Source organism: Aquarana catesbeiana, linkage group LG09, assembly GCF_042186555.1.
Source record: "Aquarana catesbeiana isolate 2022-GZ linkage group LG09, ASM4218655v1, whole genome shotgun sequence".
Taxonomy (NCBI): domain Eukaryota; kingdom Metazoa; phylum Chordata; class Amphibia; order Anura; family Ranidae; genus Aquarana; species Aquarana catesbeiana.
Window position 1 is genome coordinate 214,817,700 of NC_133332.1, and position 16,174 is coordinate 214,833,873.

The 16,174-nt window shown below is 45.0% G+C and overlaps 1 protein-coding gene across 3 annotated transcripts in view; it reads right to left on the minus strand.

Annotated features, from left to right (window-relative positions):
- CAMSAP1 (calmodulin regulated spectrin associated protein 1) overlaps window positions 1-16,174 on the minus strand; it is a 130,941-nt gene that overhangs the window by 21,035 nt on the left and 93,732 nt on the right. For all 3 annotated transcript variants that reach the window (XM_073599690.1, XM_073599689.1, XM_073599688.1), the window contains 2 exons: window positions 9,202-9,346; window positions 2,148-2,239 (listed from right to left, as the gene is read on the minus strand). In XM_073599690.1, coding sequence (XP_073455791.1) covers window positions 2,148-2,239; window positions 9,202-9,346 — 237 coding nt within the window. The remainder of the gene's footprint in view (window positions 1-2,147; window positions 2,240-9,201; window positions 9,347-16,174) is intronic.

Genomic DNA, 16,174 nt, shown 5'->3' on the forward strand with positions numbered 1-16,174 from the left:
CATGCTCAATTGTGTCTTTTATGCTGGAAAGAATATTTACTTGTTCTCAGAGCTAGCCAGGTCACATGATATTGGCATCACACATGTGGGCGTGTATACAGGCTGTAGTGGAAATCTCCTCCTACCTGAACTCTCAGCACTGGAGAAACTGTGCAGTTTATCACTGACTGCGGTATACAGATCAGCCAAAAAGGTATATAGTGGCAATATTTTAATGTAAAAAGATGATTTATAAGCTGTGGGCACTGTGGGTGGGCAGATGAACTATTTTCATATTATTGGGTTTAGTAACCCTTTAACGTGTGCAAATCAAAAATGTAAAAATTGTCCTGGTAGACAAATGTTTAGGGAAATGCATGCATTGTGATAGGGGCAGTTACAGCGATAAGGTGAGGGTAAAAAAAAAAAAAAAAAAGGAGAAAAAAGCAGAAAATTACACTTGCACTCATATCAGAACAAATAAGTAATGCATGCAAGTTCTGCAAGGTTTGCCACACAACACCTAGAGTAAAATTTTTACCCCAAGGCTACTTTCACACTGAGGCGCTTTAGAGGCGCTATATCTCTAACAATAGGACCTGCAAAGCGCCTCTGTCACAGCCCGGGGGGCTTTCACACTGGAGCAGTGCGCTGGCAGGACGCTAAAAAAGGTCCTGCAAGCAGCATCTTTGAGGCACTTTAGGCGCGGTGTATTCACCACGCCTAAAGCGCCTCTGCCCATTGAAATCAATGGGCAGGGCCACTGCAGCAGGGCGCTGAACTCTTTTTCGGCCACTAGCGGTGGTTAAAAGTGCCCGAAAACCGCCAACGCCCCAGCGTCTGTATGAAAAGTGCCCTTAAATATTTACCAGTTTGCTAGAGAGGCCCCGGCATGCCTCAGCTTAACCACTTCCATACTGGGCCAATTCTGACACTCCTTTCCTACATGTAAAAATCATATTTTTTTTGCTAGAATATTACTCAGAATCCCCAAACATTATGTTTTTTTGAGCAGAGATCCTAGGGAATAAAATGGTGGTCATTGCAACTTTATGTCACACAGTATTTGCGCAGCTGTTTCATGAATTTAAAAAAAAAAAAAAAAAAAAAAAAAAAAAACAGTAAAGTTAGCTCAATCTTTTTTGTATAAATGTGAAAGATGTTACAGCGAGTAAATAGATACCCAACATGTCACGTTTTAAAACTGCGCAGACTCGTGGAATGGAGCCAAAGTTCGGTACTTAAAAATCTCCATAGGCAACACTTTAAACAGGTAACCTGTAAACATTTTTATAGAGGAGGTCTTGTGATAGAATTGTTGCTCTCGCTCTAACCTTCACGGCGGTACCTCACATGTGTGGTTTGAACGCCGTTTACATATGTGGGCGCAACGTACTTATGGGGATGTGAGCACTTTACAATTCATTTTTATAAACATCCCTTGTAATAGGAATAAGGCATGACAGGTCCTCTTTATGGAGAAATGTGGGGTTTATAAGACTCCACATCTCTCCTCTAGGCTGGAATACACGACAGAGGGCTGGACAAGACGTCACAACGTCGCGTTGGCCTCCGAAGATAAGAGACTGCCAGGGACCATCCGGTCTGTGGTATTCTCTATGGTGAACTTCCACCACCGGTGGATTCCTTCCCTGGTTCGCGGATCGCATGGGCAAAACCGTAGAAGCACCGGAGGGCGGGGCTTCCCCTCCTGCCACCTGTGAAAACAATCAAGAGGCTTAACAGCTGCTATGATTGTTCTTACTGTGCAGGGAATCGCTGGCGGAAAAAAAAATTGTATCTGAATGATGCCTGTAGCTGCAGGCATCATTCAGATATCCCCACTCAAAGCCCAGGACGTCAAATGACGCACTGTGGTATGGAAGTGGTTAAGAATCTGTTTCACGCTTACCTCAGCTTCTTCAATACATGGCAAGGCGAGTAGAGGTGAAGCAGAGGCACTGGTTGGCTCATGGCTGAACCTGCCTTTGCTGTAGTAGACAACAGGCCAGCAATGGGTCATGGCCTGCTCTAGCAAAAACAAAGTATTGTGAGAGTTAGAAAAGTCAGTTTACTACAGACGCAACGGGGAGAATCAGGTAAGGTTACTGCTTGACCAAAGTTGCGCCTATACACTGTGAATTCAACCATGTAAAGCTTATACTTACCAGGACTGTCGTCTGAATGCACAGTCTTCTGCTGCTTCTGTCTTAAGGGCAAGAGCGGATGGGATGGACTGAACGCCGTGCTTCCTTTCCCACTACACAGTAATTATTACAAAACGTTAATTACAGGGTTTGTGTACCAACAAAGGAAAAACAAGGGGAAGTAGTACAAACAAGTATTAAATCACAATGCAGAGAACCAATGTTATCAGGTGCGAGTTATTTTATTTACTAAAATCAAAAACATTACATGTTTACAATGGAAATATCTAAATCAGGGGTGTGCAACCTTTTGACTTTCCCGGGCCACATTGGAAGAAGAGCAATTGTTTTGGGCCACACAAAATATACATTAATAGCCGATGAGCAGAAAAAGATACTGGATATTGATAATATACCTGTCTGAGTAAAGAAACTTTTTTTTTGTTGTAATATTTTCTATTTTAAAAGTAAAAGAGGGAAACATAAAACTAGTGTGAAATTTGACACGGTTTTTGATAAACGCACAAATATCAGGTTTAATGGATGTAGTAGCAATTCTCAATGAACATTCAATGTGCTCAGCAGATATTTTGATTCTAATGTTGCCCATCGTGTGCTTTATTCTTGAAAATAGTTGATCACACATATAGGTGCTGCCAAAAACAGATGACATGAATAAGGCATGATTGTGAGTGGGGTATTCTAATTTGGGAGGATGAAACTTATAAAAGTCTAGTAAAGAGACACTAAAATTTTTCTTACGCCACACATGTTCACCAAGTATAAAGGCATTTAACACAAAAAAAAACAAAACACATTTTTGACTGCTTCCAGACCAGCCGCCGCAGTTTTACTGTGGCAGGTTGGCTCCCCTGGGCAAAACGATGTTACCTTACGTCGCTTTGCCTTTTGTCCACTAGGAGGCGCTCGCCACTGGAGCTGATAGGAGCGTGTGTAAACACACAGACCCTAGTTCTCTCAGGGGAGAGGAGACTGATCGTGTGTTCATACTAGTTATGAACACCGATCTGTCATCTCTCCTAGTCAGTCCCATCACCCCTACAGTTAGAACACAGTGAGGGAACACGGTTATCCCCCCACCCTTGATCGCCCCCTAGTGATCACCCCTTCACTGCCAGTGACATTTATACAGTAATCAGTGCATTTTTATAGCACTGATCGCTGAATAATTATCACTGGTCCCAAAATAGTGTCAAAAGTGTCCGATCTGTCCGCCGCAATATCACAGTACCGAAAAAAATCGCAGATCACCGCCATTACTAGTAAAAAAAATTAACGCCATAAATCTATCCCCTATTTTGTAGACGTTACAACTTTTGCTCAAACTAATCAATATACGCTTATTGCATTTTTTTTTACCAAAAATATGTAGAAGAATACATATCGGCCTAAACTGCGGAAAAAAATAGTTAAAAAAAATAATTGGGATATTTATTATAGCAAAAAGTAAGAGATATTGTGTTTTTTCAAAATTGTCACTCTTTTGTTAATAGCGCAAAAAATAAAAAACGCAGAGGTGATCAAATTACCATAAAAAGAAAGCTCTATTTGTGGGAAAAAAAAGAACATCAATTTTGTTTGGGTACAGAGTTGCACGAACACGCAATTGTCAGTTAAAGCTACGTAATGCTGAATCGCAAAAAATGGCCTGGTCATTGAGTAGCCAAATCTTCCAGGGCTGAAGTGGTTAAATGAGTTTACAATTTTGTGTTGGGCCACATTCATGGTCATCCTGGGCCATAGGTTGGACACCCCTGATCTAAATGATTACCCATTCAAAAGGGTCCAGTGCAATCAGCAAAGCCAGGAACTAAAAAAATAGAAAATGGATGGGGTAAAGGGACTCCGAAATTATTTTGGTTTATCTAGTGTGTTGGAATTACCTTCCATATCATATGGAAATTCCAAAAGCATCAGAACTAACTCTTTGTGAGGTATATATTGTAAACCACACAAAGCTGCACAGAAATATCACAAATTACATACCCATCATTTAAATGGCAAGTTAACTGAGTATATAAACAGATATAAAGATTATTTGAATAAATCTTTGCGACAGAAAATAGTCTAAGGCTGCTTTCACACTGAGGCAGGTGGGTGCTGGCAGTAAAGCGGCGTTTACCGTCGTTTTAGCGGCACTATTTGGCCGCTAGCGGGACGGTTTTAACCCCCGCTAGCACCCAAAAAAAGGGTTAAAACCAAGGGGCACTTTAGGAGCGGTAAATACACAGCTCCAAAGATGTGGCTTGCAGGACTTTGACAGACCTGCAAGAGCACCGCTCCAGTGTGAAAGCCCTCGGGGCTTTCAGATTGGAGTGAATTGAGCGGCTCTTTCAGGCAGCTTTGCAGGCGCTATTTTTAGCATTTTAGCACCTGCAAAGCACCTCAGTGTGAAAGTAGTCTAAAACTCTCAAGACCGTATGATGCACCATTCAAAAACAAAAAAATCCACAGAAGTGACCCTACCATCTATTTGTCAAGAAGCACAGAGACGAGCCTGGAATGTTCGACAATCCACCCACCTATTACAGCCATTTTTATAATAAGCTGACTTGTGGTCTTAAGAATGGGTATTTGCTATATTTCTATACAGCTTTGTATAGTTTGGACTCCGGTCTACACTTCTCGAAGAGATGGTTATAACAATTTTAAAATTCCCATCTGATACAGAACACAATTCGAACAAAACCCATAAAAAAAGAATTTCGGATTCCCTTTACCCTGTCCTTTTACATTTTCAGTTCATTGCTCTGCTGATTGCAATGGACACTATGAATCAGTAATGCTTTAAATATTTGCATTTTAAAACATACACTATATTACCAAAAGCATTGGGACACCTGCCTTTACACACACACACGAACTTTAATGGCATCCCAGTCTTAGTCTGTAGGGTTCAATATTGATTTGGCCTACCATTTACAGCTATAAAACAGCTTCAACTTTTCTGGGAAGGCTGTCCACAAGGTTTAGGAGTGCGTCTATGGAAAAAGTTTGACCATTCTTCCAGAAGCGCATTTGTGAGGTCAGCCACTGATGTTGGATGAGAAGGCCTGGCTCGCAGTCTCTGCTTTAATGCATCCCAAAGGTGTTCTATCAAGTTGAGGTCAGGACTCTGACAAGTTCCTACACACCAAACTGATTCATCCATGCCTTTAGAATTAGTTCACACTGGCATTAAGAGCAGGCATTTGACAGGTGTAAAAAACGCCCCTCAAACGCCTATGCACAAGATATAATAGACAGCATATTGTGCTTGTTCACACTAAGAGTTAGCGTTGCGTCGCTTGAAAATTGAAGCCTCATGTCGAGTAAGGAGGCGCTTGAAGCCTTTCAACGCCTCCCATTCAAGACTATAGTAACGCTCCGCAAACGTTCTGGCAGAGGTTTTCGGAGCAGTATTGGTGCCGTTGCGACGCGTTAAAATTAGTCACTTTCCATTGTGGAGCAGTTTTAACGCTGAAACGATACGAAACTGCGCATAAGGCGTTTAGGGAGCACTTAACGCTTGTAAACGCCCCATTCTAAAAGCTCTCTGACGCCCATACTTAACGCCATAGAAACGCTATGGGAGCGTTTGTTGAGTGTCAGTAATTTAGTCAAATGTGAACAAGCCCTTATGGACCTTGCTTTATGCACTGGTGCAAATCATTTGGTGGAGGGGGATTATGGTGTGCGGTTGTTTTTCAGGGGATGGGTTTGGCCCTTTAGTTCCAGTGAAGGGAACTCTTAAGGTGTCAGCATAGTAAGACATTTTGGACAATTTCATGCTCCTCATTTTGTCAGAATGGTTAAACATTCCCATAGACACACTCCTAAACCTTGTGGACAGCCTTCCCAGAAGAGTTGAAGCTGTTATAGCTGCAAAGAGTGGGCCAACTCAATACTGAACCCTACGGAATAAGACTGGGGTGCCATTAAAGTTCATGTGTGTGTAAAGGCAGGCGTCCCAATACTTTTAGTAATATAGCGTACATTTGGGAATTAATCAGTGGCTGCACTACTCCACTTAGCTGAGAAAAAAAAAAAAGGAGCAGATGCTTCTAAGTAACAAAAGGGACGAAAACGACCTTCTCAGTTCTCTTTGCTGTATCTGTAACAGACACAGAACAAAACTAGTTTAGCTGGCAATGCTTTCACTTTTACCTCTACCGGCCAAAAAAAAAAATTATATATATATATATATATATATATATATATATATATATATATATATATATATATATATATATATATATATATACACACACATACACACACAGTATCTCACAAAAGTGAGTCCACCCCTCACATTTTTGTGAGGAAGAAATGAACTTTGCTACAATGTAGTGAGTGTACAGCTTGTATAACAGTGTAAATGTGCTATCCCCTCAAAATAACTCAACACACAGCTATTAATGTCTAAACCGCTGGCAACAAAAGTGTGTACATCCCTATGTGAAAATGTCCAAATTGGGCCCTATTAGCCATTTTCCCTCCCTGGTGTCATGTGACTCGCTAGTGTTACAAGGTCTCAATGGAGAGCCGGTATGTTAAATTTGGGGTTATCGCTCTCACTCTCTCATACCGGTCACTGGAAATTTAACATGGCACCTCATGGCAAAGAACGCCGAGGATTTGAAAAAAAAAAAAATTAATGCTCTACATAAAGAAGGCCTAGGCTATAGGAAAGATGCCAAGACCTTGAAACTGAGCTGCAGCACGGTGGCCAAGACCATACAGCGGTTTAACGGGACAGGTTCCACTCAGAACAGGCCTCGCCATGGTCGACCAGAGAAGTTGAGTGGGCATGCTCAGCGTCATATCCAGAGGTTGTCTTTGGGAAATAGACGTATGAGTGCTGCCAGCATTTCTGCAGAGGTTGAAGGGGTTGGGGGGTCAGCCTGTCAGTGCTCAGACCATACACCGCAGACTGCATCAAATTTGTTTGCATGGCTGTCGTCCCAGAAGGAAGCCTCTTCCAAAGATGATGCACAAGAAAGCCCACAAACAGTTTGCTGAAGACAAGCAGACTAAGGACATGGATTACTGTAACTGTATCTTGTGGTTTGATGAGACCAAGATGTACTTATTTGGTTCAGATGGTGTCAATCGTGTGTGGCGGCAACCAGGTTAGGAGTACAAAGACAAGTGTCTTGCCTACAGTCAAGCATGGTGGTGGGAGTGTCAAAGTCTTGGGCTGCATGAGTGCTGCCGGCAATGGGGAGCTACAGTTCATTGAGAGAACTATCAATGCCAACATGTACTGTGACATACTGAGGCAGAGAATGATCCTCTCCCTTCGGAGACTGGGCCGTAGAGCATTATTCCAACATGATAACAACCCCAAACACACCTCCAAGACAACCACTGCCTTGCTAAAGAAGCTGAGGGTGATGGACTGGCCAAGCATGTCTCCAGATATAAACCATATTGAGCATCCCCAAACGGAAGGTGGAGGAGCGCAAGGTCTTTAACAACCACTAGCTTCATGATATCGTCATGGAGTGGGAGAGGACTCCAGTGGCAACCTGTGAGAAGCTCTGGTGAACTCCATGCCCAAGAGGGTTAAGGCAGTGCTGGAAAATAATGGTGGCCACACAAAATATTGACACTTTGGGCCCAATTTGGACATTTTCACTTAGGTGTGTACTCACTTTTGTTGCCAGCGACATTAATGGCTGTGTGTTGAGTTGATTTGAGGGGACAGCAAATTTACACTGTTATACAAGCTGTACACTCACTACTTTACATTGTAGAAAGTATAATTTCTTCAGTGTTGTCACATGAAAAGATAATAAAATATTTACAAAAAGTGAGGATTGTACTCACTTTTGTGAGATACTGTATATATCTATCTATATCTCCCACATATACAATTTTTTACAATGGGTATATCTAGTAGTGCTGTAATAGGGGGCAAGAGAACCCCATCTGTGCTTGTTTGTATCGCAATACAATCCACTCTTCTGACTCGAAGGAGGAGATGTTGAAGAGTCATGTCACTACAACTGATAAATTGCTGACCAGCAACGATCAGTCAGTACCAAGTTGAAATCTCTCAGCAAGCAAATTTGTAAGCCACTGAAGCTGCCTGCCTACAGTAAGCAGAATGAACACTAACTTGTTTATGCTATTAATACCTTCCCGCCAATGGTACACTTATATGCAGCCTCACTGGAGAGGGTTTTTTTTTTTCCATGGGGCTGCATACATGTGCACGCTGCACAGCATGCTCCCAGCACAGAGACTAGGCTCTCGGACTAACGATCGGGTCCCAGGACTCGATTCCGGGTCACCTGATCGCTGTGATAGCCTCTGATTGGCTATCACAGTGATCAGTCACTGTGAGCCCGTCCCTGTGTTTACTTCCTCTTCTGAATGGAGAGGAAGATTTGCTGCATCTTCCTCTCCTTACAGGAGATGAAGCTGTAAATAAATTAAAAGAGAAAAAAAAAAGGTGGGAGAAGAAAATTAATATAAATATATATATTTTTTTTAAATTTTCAAAAAGAAAAAAAAAAATAGATCACAATTCGAGCTAGGTCAGTGTCACTATTTTTATAGGGTTTTAAAAAAAAAAGCATGGTTTAAATTATCAGTGTGTTTTATGTAGAACAACCCACATACAAATGTCGTATCGCTGTGATCATCAGAAGCAGGAGAATTTATTTTGAGTTATAATTTGGTGGTAAATTACAATAGCAAAAAATATACAGCTAAAATTTATTTTTACTATTTTGGGCCAGTTTTTCTTTGATAATAAAATAAAAATCAAAATAAAGTACAATTTGTCCTGAAAAAACAATAGTTCACCTGGATACACAAAGTAGTTGTGATTATATATGCAGATTTACTATCACGTCAAAGTTGTTTTACCCTCAGTCACTAAGGGAACCTGAATCCTGCAGGAAATGAAACTTTTATACTTTAACATTAAGCTCAAAGGGCACTAAATAAATCTAAAACTTGGCCAAGCCTATAGCTGCCATGCCTGCTCACTAAAGGATCAGGTTTAGCCTCACAAAAAGCAGTGAAGAAATAAAACAAGTTAAGAGAAAATGAATTTACTAACTTCTCCGAGTCCTCTGGCTGCAGGTAGCTTCGCGTTTCACTGTGAGAATCTACGGCAGTTGATGGACTTGCCATGAAACTCCGCTTTGTGGCATTGGAAATAGGAATCTGAGGTCTACTGCTCTTGTGAGACAATACTAATTTAGCTGGAAAAGGTAAAGAAACAAAAATCTGGCAGTTAGTAATGTGGTCTCAACTGGTAGAGAACCAAATTTTAAAGTGCACAAAGACTGGAAATACATAATAAGAGAGACTGAAGTGTATGTGCTTATCCTGGATTTCCGCTTTAAGCTACTGCTTAGCCAGTTTCTCCCACACAACTCAACACATAGCTGAATTCTCAGCCGAGAGGTGTACTTAAAGTGTTTGTTACCCCAACACTTCATATTCCTGATATGTGCCCTGCTGTACCATGTACTTGTATGAGAAAGTATCCTGTTCTCTTTGTATCGTTTCCTTTATGTGAAATCCCTGGTGTTCCTGCTAGTCCCCTTGATTTCCTATTAAAAACTGACCACACCATGGTCACGTTTTTAGCTATGCTGGGAACTCAGTGCGCTCTCCTCCAATGATCAGACCCATCCTGACACGCCCCCACTGCACAGCCATTCACTGGCAAGCTCGATGTGCTGCTGCTCCCCTCCCCCAGCTCTTATGCTGAGAACAGAGGGAATGTGATTACTTATAAAAAATAAAAAAAGGGGGGAAAGGGCATTTATAATGTTTTTTTATGTATACTAAAATGTCTTGCCTTTCATTTCTATTTTAAACTGAATAGGTTGTTGTACAAGGTGAACGTTTACAATCACTTTAAGATTGTCATGCAGTATGGTTATACAACTGCTGTACAATCCCCTTTAAAGCTTTTGCTGTCTTTATCAATTTTCCACACACATGTAAAAATGCACATTTTACAACATTATAAAAGCAAAGACAAATGAGTTGTATTAGAGTAAATCCCTACACATGGAAACAATATTTGATTCCTCCTGAAATGTGATGAGAATGAAAAACAATTGTCTTAACCTGCGAGAGGGAGGAGAACCGGCAGAGGGAGGAGAACCGGCAGAGGGAGGAGAACCGGCAGAGGGAGCAGAACCGGCAGAGGGAGCAGAACCGGCAGAGGGAGCAGAACCGGCAGAGGGAGCAGAACCGGCAGAGGGAGCAGAACCGGCAGAGGGAGCAGAACCGGCAGAGGGAGCAGAACCGGCAGAGGGAGCAGAACCGGCAGAGGGAGCAGAACCGGCAGAGGGAGGAGACAGCGGAGAGAGGAGAACCGTCAGAGGGAGAAGACAGAGAGGAGAACCGTCAGAGGGAGAAGACAGAGAGGAGAACCGTCAGAAGGAGAAGACAGAGAGGAGAACCGTCAGAGGGAGAAGACAGCGGAGAGAGGAGAACCGGCAGAGGGAAAAGACAGCAGAGAGAGGAGAACCGGCAGAGGGAAAAGACAGCAGAGAGAGGAGAACCGGCAGAGGGAGAAGACAGCAGAGAGAGGAAAACCGGCAGAGGGAGAAGACAGCAGAGAGAGGAAAACCGGCAGAGGGAGAAGACAGCGGAGAGAGGAGAACCGGCAGAGGGAGAAGACAGCGGAGAGAGGAGAACCGGCAGATGGAGAAGACAGCGGAGAGAGGAGAACCGGCAGAGGGAGAAGACAGCGGAGAGAGGAGAACCGGCAGAGGGAGAAGACAGCGGAGAGAGGAGAACCGGCAGATGTAGAAGACAGCGGAGAGAGGAGAACCAGCAGAGGGAGAAGACAGCGGAGAGAGGAGAACCAGCAGAGCGAGAAGACAGCGGAGAGAGGGGAACCGGCAGATGGAGAAGTCAGCAGAGAGAGGAGAATCGGCAGATGAAGAAGACAGCGGAGAGAGGAGAACAGGCAGAGGGAGAAGACAGCGGAGAGAGGGGAACCGGCAGATGGAGAAGTCAGCAGAGAGAGGAGAATCGGCAGATGAAGAAGACAGCGGAGAGAGGAGAACAGGCAGAGGGAGAAGACAGCAGCTGAGAGAGGAGAACCGGTAGAGGGAGAAGACATCAGTGGAGGGAGTAGAACCAAACCGGTGTGGATTTTGGAGTGGGGGGCCCCACGCCATTTTTTTTTTTTTTTTTTGGAGTGGGGGTTCTCCTTAAAATCCATACCAGACCAAAGGGTCTGGTATGGTCTTGGAGGGGGATTCTATGCTGTTTTTTTTTTTTTTTTGGCATGGGGTTCCCCTTCAAGATCAGAGCACAAGTCGCATACCAAAGTCGAATCATTTAAGACGATGATCCGACTTAAATGAGATTCAATGGGCTGAAGTAGGATCAAAGTCGGACCAAAGTAGTGCAGGAACCTTTTTCAAAGTCGGACAGACTTTTGTCGGACCAGTTAAGACGGCTCTCATAGGGAACCATTCATTTATACACGCCATGGGACTTGTGCTCCCAATGTCAGAGCGTTTGTTGTACCAGTGTGAACCCAGCCTGAAAGTAAAAAGTAATGCTATTTTTTTTAATAAAATAACATGTCATATTTACATGCCCTGTGCAATGTTACTGCACAGAGCAGCCCTGATCCTCTTCCGGGGTCCTTCACTAGCACTCCTGGCTCCTCCTCTTCAGGGCGTGCCCTTCACAGAAAGCCGATTTATATGTCGACACATGTGCGGACTTGCTCCTGAGCCAGTTGTCTGCGTGTATGGACACAGGAAGAGCCGCTCAGCCTCCCCCCCTCGTGCAGGATTTGATTGGCAGCAGCGAGAGCCAATGGCACCACAGGACTCCATCCGGCTTCCAAAGGGTGCCAAGCCCAGCTTGCCACTGAAACAGACTGAACCAACACAAATCTTGATGGCTGCCTTCCTCAGATCCCGTAAAAAGTCATCTTTAATTTAATGTTTGCATCCATAAAAGGAGTAAAATTTACAGTGGGGTACAGAGAGACAAACGTTGACACGTTACGTGCTATTCTAAGAGCTTACTTGTAACTTCCCTCGCTGCCCAAGCAGATCACCTGATATACTAACGCACAGGCGGCTGCTCGGGTGGTGCCAATTAACAGTAGGCACAGGCTTTTTATTCATTTTTTTTTTCAAAAGAAAAACAAAAACCACAAACACTTCCACACAAATATACAAATAATTAAGTACATACAATGCTAAAGCCCCGTCTGTACACATGATCCAAAAATCAGACAGATCATCTGTGTTTTTTTTTTTGCATGCTAGTCGCATATGGAAAATGAAGAGTTTACTAAAGTTCCGAAAATTTTCGTGCAAAAAAAAAAAAAAAAATCGGATGTGATGTTATGTGTTGTAGTGTATTTGTTTTGTATTTTCGGAGGACAACTGTACTGATTAAAATGAAAATCGTACAATCTGGTATCTTATGAGAATAATTTTCGTGCTTGTCCCGAGTGTCACGTAAAAAATATAAAACACAAAAAATAAAAACATACATCAAAAGATATACAAATGTTACCAACATGTATCAATCTGTTAATCTCCCATGGAGGACATTACATAGCAGATATGGAGTCATCCTCATTCACAAGGTGGTAAATCCTATTCATAGTTCAAGCCATCTGTCATCCTCGTCCTCGTCCTCAAAGCGGAGCTCCAGCCGCCCCCCCCCCCCCCAAATTAAAAGTCAGCAGCTACAAATACTATTATTTATTAGGTCACTTACCTGTCCAGGGGTCCCAGACGATTTTTTTCAATCGGCTCTCGGGTGCTGCCACCACCATTTCTTGTAAAGAAAACCGGCAGTGACACCTTTCGGCTTCACTGGCGGTTCCCTACTGCAATTTCTCTATGGCTCAGGCAGCGAGGAGAGGGGGGGGGGACGGGGGACTGTACTTCCTGCGGCGAGGTCTCCCAGAAATGGGGAAGGGTACCTATCAAAAACAGGTACACTCTCCCCCCCTGAAAGGTGCCAGCTTCCACTTTTTAATGGAACTCCACTTTAAAGTAGAGGCAAAACTTTTTTTTTTTTTCTTCATTATTGATAGAGTAAGGGAGGGTTACTTTTTTTTCTGCCCGTGTCCCATTGGGGAGATTTACCTTCACTTCCCATCCCATAGGAAAACGGGAAGTGAGAGGAAATCCATGCAAATTAAGGGAATCCATTGGGCCCCCCACCCCCAGATCACGAGATCTAGTGTCCCCATCGGAAGATTTCCCCTCTATTACTTTTCTTGGAACAAGCTAAAATTTGGGACTTTCAATGACAATGGTAAACGGGACAGATAGAGAAGATGAATCTCCCCGATGGGGGCATAGACAGCAATAAAAACTTAAAACCTTAGAAATCCTTGGTTCACCTTATTACATTGTAAAACAATAGGTCTCACCAAACGACTGTTCAGATTAGCACATTACGTCCCCTTAGTGTCAAAATTGACAATAGCTAGAGCTTGGAAGAAATAATGTGTTTATCTGAGGTTGACACGAAGTTGGATGGCTTCTCTATAAACAAACAATTGACCAGTATCCTTAATACTCATGCCAAATTTTTTAAGACTTAGGACCCATCCTGCTTGTTGCATTATATTTCCTCATTTACAAAAGGGAACCTGGATGATGGCTGGAGGCCCCTTGTGTCCCCCCTCACATTTCCATACGGCTTTGACCTCCAGGTAACCCATTAAAAAGTGTTTAGCAGCAGTTGTGGAGTGGCTTTTCTATGTCATATATATCCGCATATTTTCGGTAATCCTCCCCATGTACTGAATGGAGCAAATCCTACCTGTTATTAAAAAAATGATATATCGAGTGGCACCTGATGCAAGGACGGACTCCGCTGGGGGCACCTGATGCAAGGACGGACTCCGCTGGGGGCACCTGATGCAAGGACGGACTCCGCTGGGGGCACCTGATGCAAGGACGGACTCCGCTGGGGGCACCTGATGCAAGGACGGACTCCGCTGGGGGCACGCGACGTGGCAGGTGACACACTCAGGGATCCCACCGATTCGGCATTACGGTGAGTTGAAGGATTTCATTTTATATTACAATGTAATAATAGAAATAATGCACTTCAATCATCCCGGCACCATGGTTGTTATGGTGTCAGGATGATTTCTCATCAGCAGTATATAGCAGTCTTGTGACTTCTAACAGTGTCAAGCCAAGCACTGGTTAAAACTTGGAGGAGTTTTCTGACTATCCAATTAGACTGCAGGACTCTACCCTCTGTCTAGACAGTGCTGATTGGCCCTGTGCTGATCACATGCAAAGTCCCGCCCTTTGTCCGGACCTACCATGCTTCGTGTCTTGTGTGATACAGGTAACAGAGGGAGGGGAGTGGGAGTGCTGTGATATTATACAAGGGGAGTCTGTGATATGCGGGGGGAGTCTGTGATATGGGGGGGGGGGGAAAGTCTGTGATATGGGGGGGGGGGGGGGGGAGTCTGTGATATGGGGGGGGGGGGGAGTCTGTGATATGGGGGGGGGGGGGAGTCTGTGATATGGGGGGGGGGGGGATCTGTGATATGGGGGGGGGGAGTCTGTGATATGGGGGGGGGGGGGGAGTCTGTGATATGGGGGGGGGGGGGGAGTCTGTGATATGGGGGGGGGGGGGGAGTCTGTGATATGGGGGGGGGGGGGGGGAGTCTGTGATATGGGGGGGGGGGAGTCTGTGATATGGGGGGGGGGGGAGTCTGTGATATGGGGGGGGGGGGGGGGGAGTCTGTGATATGGGGGGGGGGAGTCTGTGATATGGGGGGGGGGGGGGGAGTCTGTGATATGGGGGGGGGGGGGAGTCTGTGATATGGGGGGGGGGGGGGAGTCTGTGATATGGGGGGGGGGGGAGACTCTGTGATATGGGGGGGGGGGGAGACTCTGTGATATGGGGGGGGGGGACTCTGTGATATGGGGGGGGGGGGACTCTGTGATATGGGGGGGGGGACTCTGTGATATGGGGGGGGGGGACTCTGTGATATGGGGGGGGGGGACTCTGTGATATGGGGGGGGGGGACTCTGTGATATGGGGGGGGGGGACTCTGTGATATGGGGGGGGGGGACTCTGTGATATGGGGGGGGGACTCTGTGATATGGGGGGAGGTCAGCGATATGGGGGGGGGTCTGCGATATGGGGGGGTCTGCGATATTGGGGGGTCTGTGATATGGGGGGAGGTCTGCGATATGGGGGGGGTCTGCGATATTGGGGGGTCTGTGATATTGGGGGGGGAGTCTGTGATATGGGGGGGGGGGTCTGTGATATGGGGGGGGGGGGAGTCTGTGATATGGGGGGGGGGGAGAGTCTGTGATATGGGGGGGGGGGGGGAAGAGTCTGTGATATGGGGGGGGGGGGGGGGGGGAGTCTGTGATGGCGGAGATCTGTGATGGCGGAGTCTGTTATGGGGGATCTGTGATGGGGGGGGGGGATCTGTGATGGGGGGGGGATCTGTGATGGGGGAAGTCTGTTATGGGGGGGATCTGTGATGGGGGGGATCTGTGATGGGGATCTGTGATGGGGGGGGATCTGTGATGGGGGGGGATCTGTGATGGGGGGGGATCTGTGATGGGGATCTGTGATGGGGGGGGATCTGTGATGGGGGAGTCTGTTATGGGGAAAGTCTGTGATGGGGCATCTGTTATGGGGGTATCTGTGATGGGGAAGTATGTGATATGGGGGAGTCTGTTATGGGGGGAATCTGTTATGTGGGGCTTTGTGATGGAGAGGAGTTTGTGTTGGGGGGCTTTGTGATGGGGGGGGATCTGTCATGGGGGGGCTTTGTTATGGGGTGAGTCTGTGATGGGGAGGGGTGGTCTGTGATTGGGAGTGGTTCTGTAATGAGGGGAGTCTTTGAAATACTGATAAGTTCATATTGATTACAATTGTTCTTTATTTTAAATATTGTACTGTTTTTTCTTTTTTTTTTGCACTACAAATAAGATGTGTGCATAGGAATTAGTTCATATTTTTTTAAACTATAGTGCGGCCCCCCAACAGTCTGAGGGACCGTGAACTGGCCCCCTGTCTAAAAAGTTTGAGGA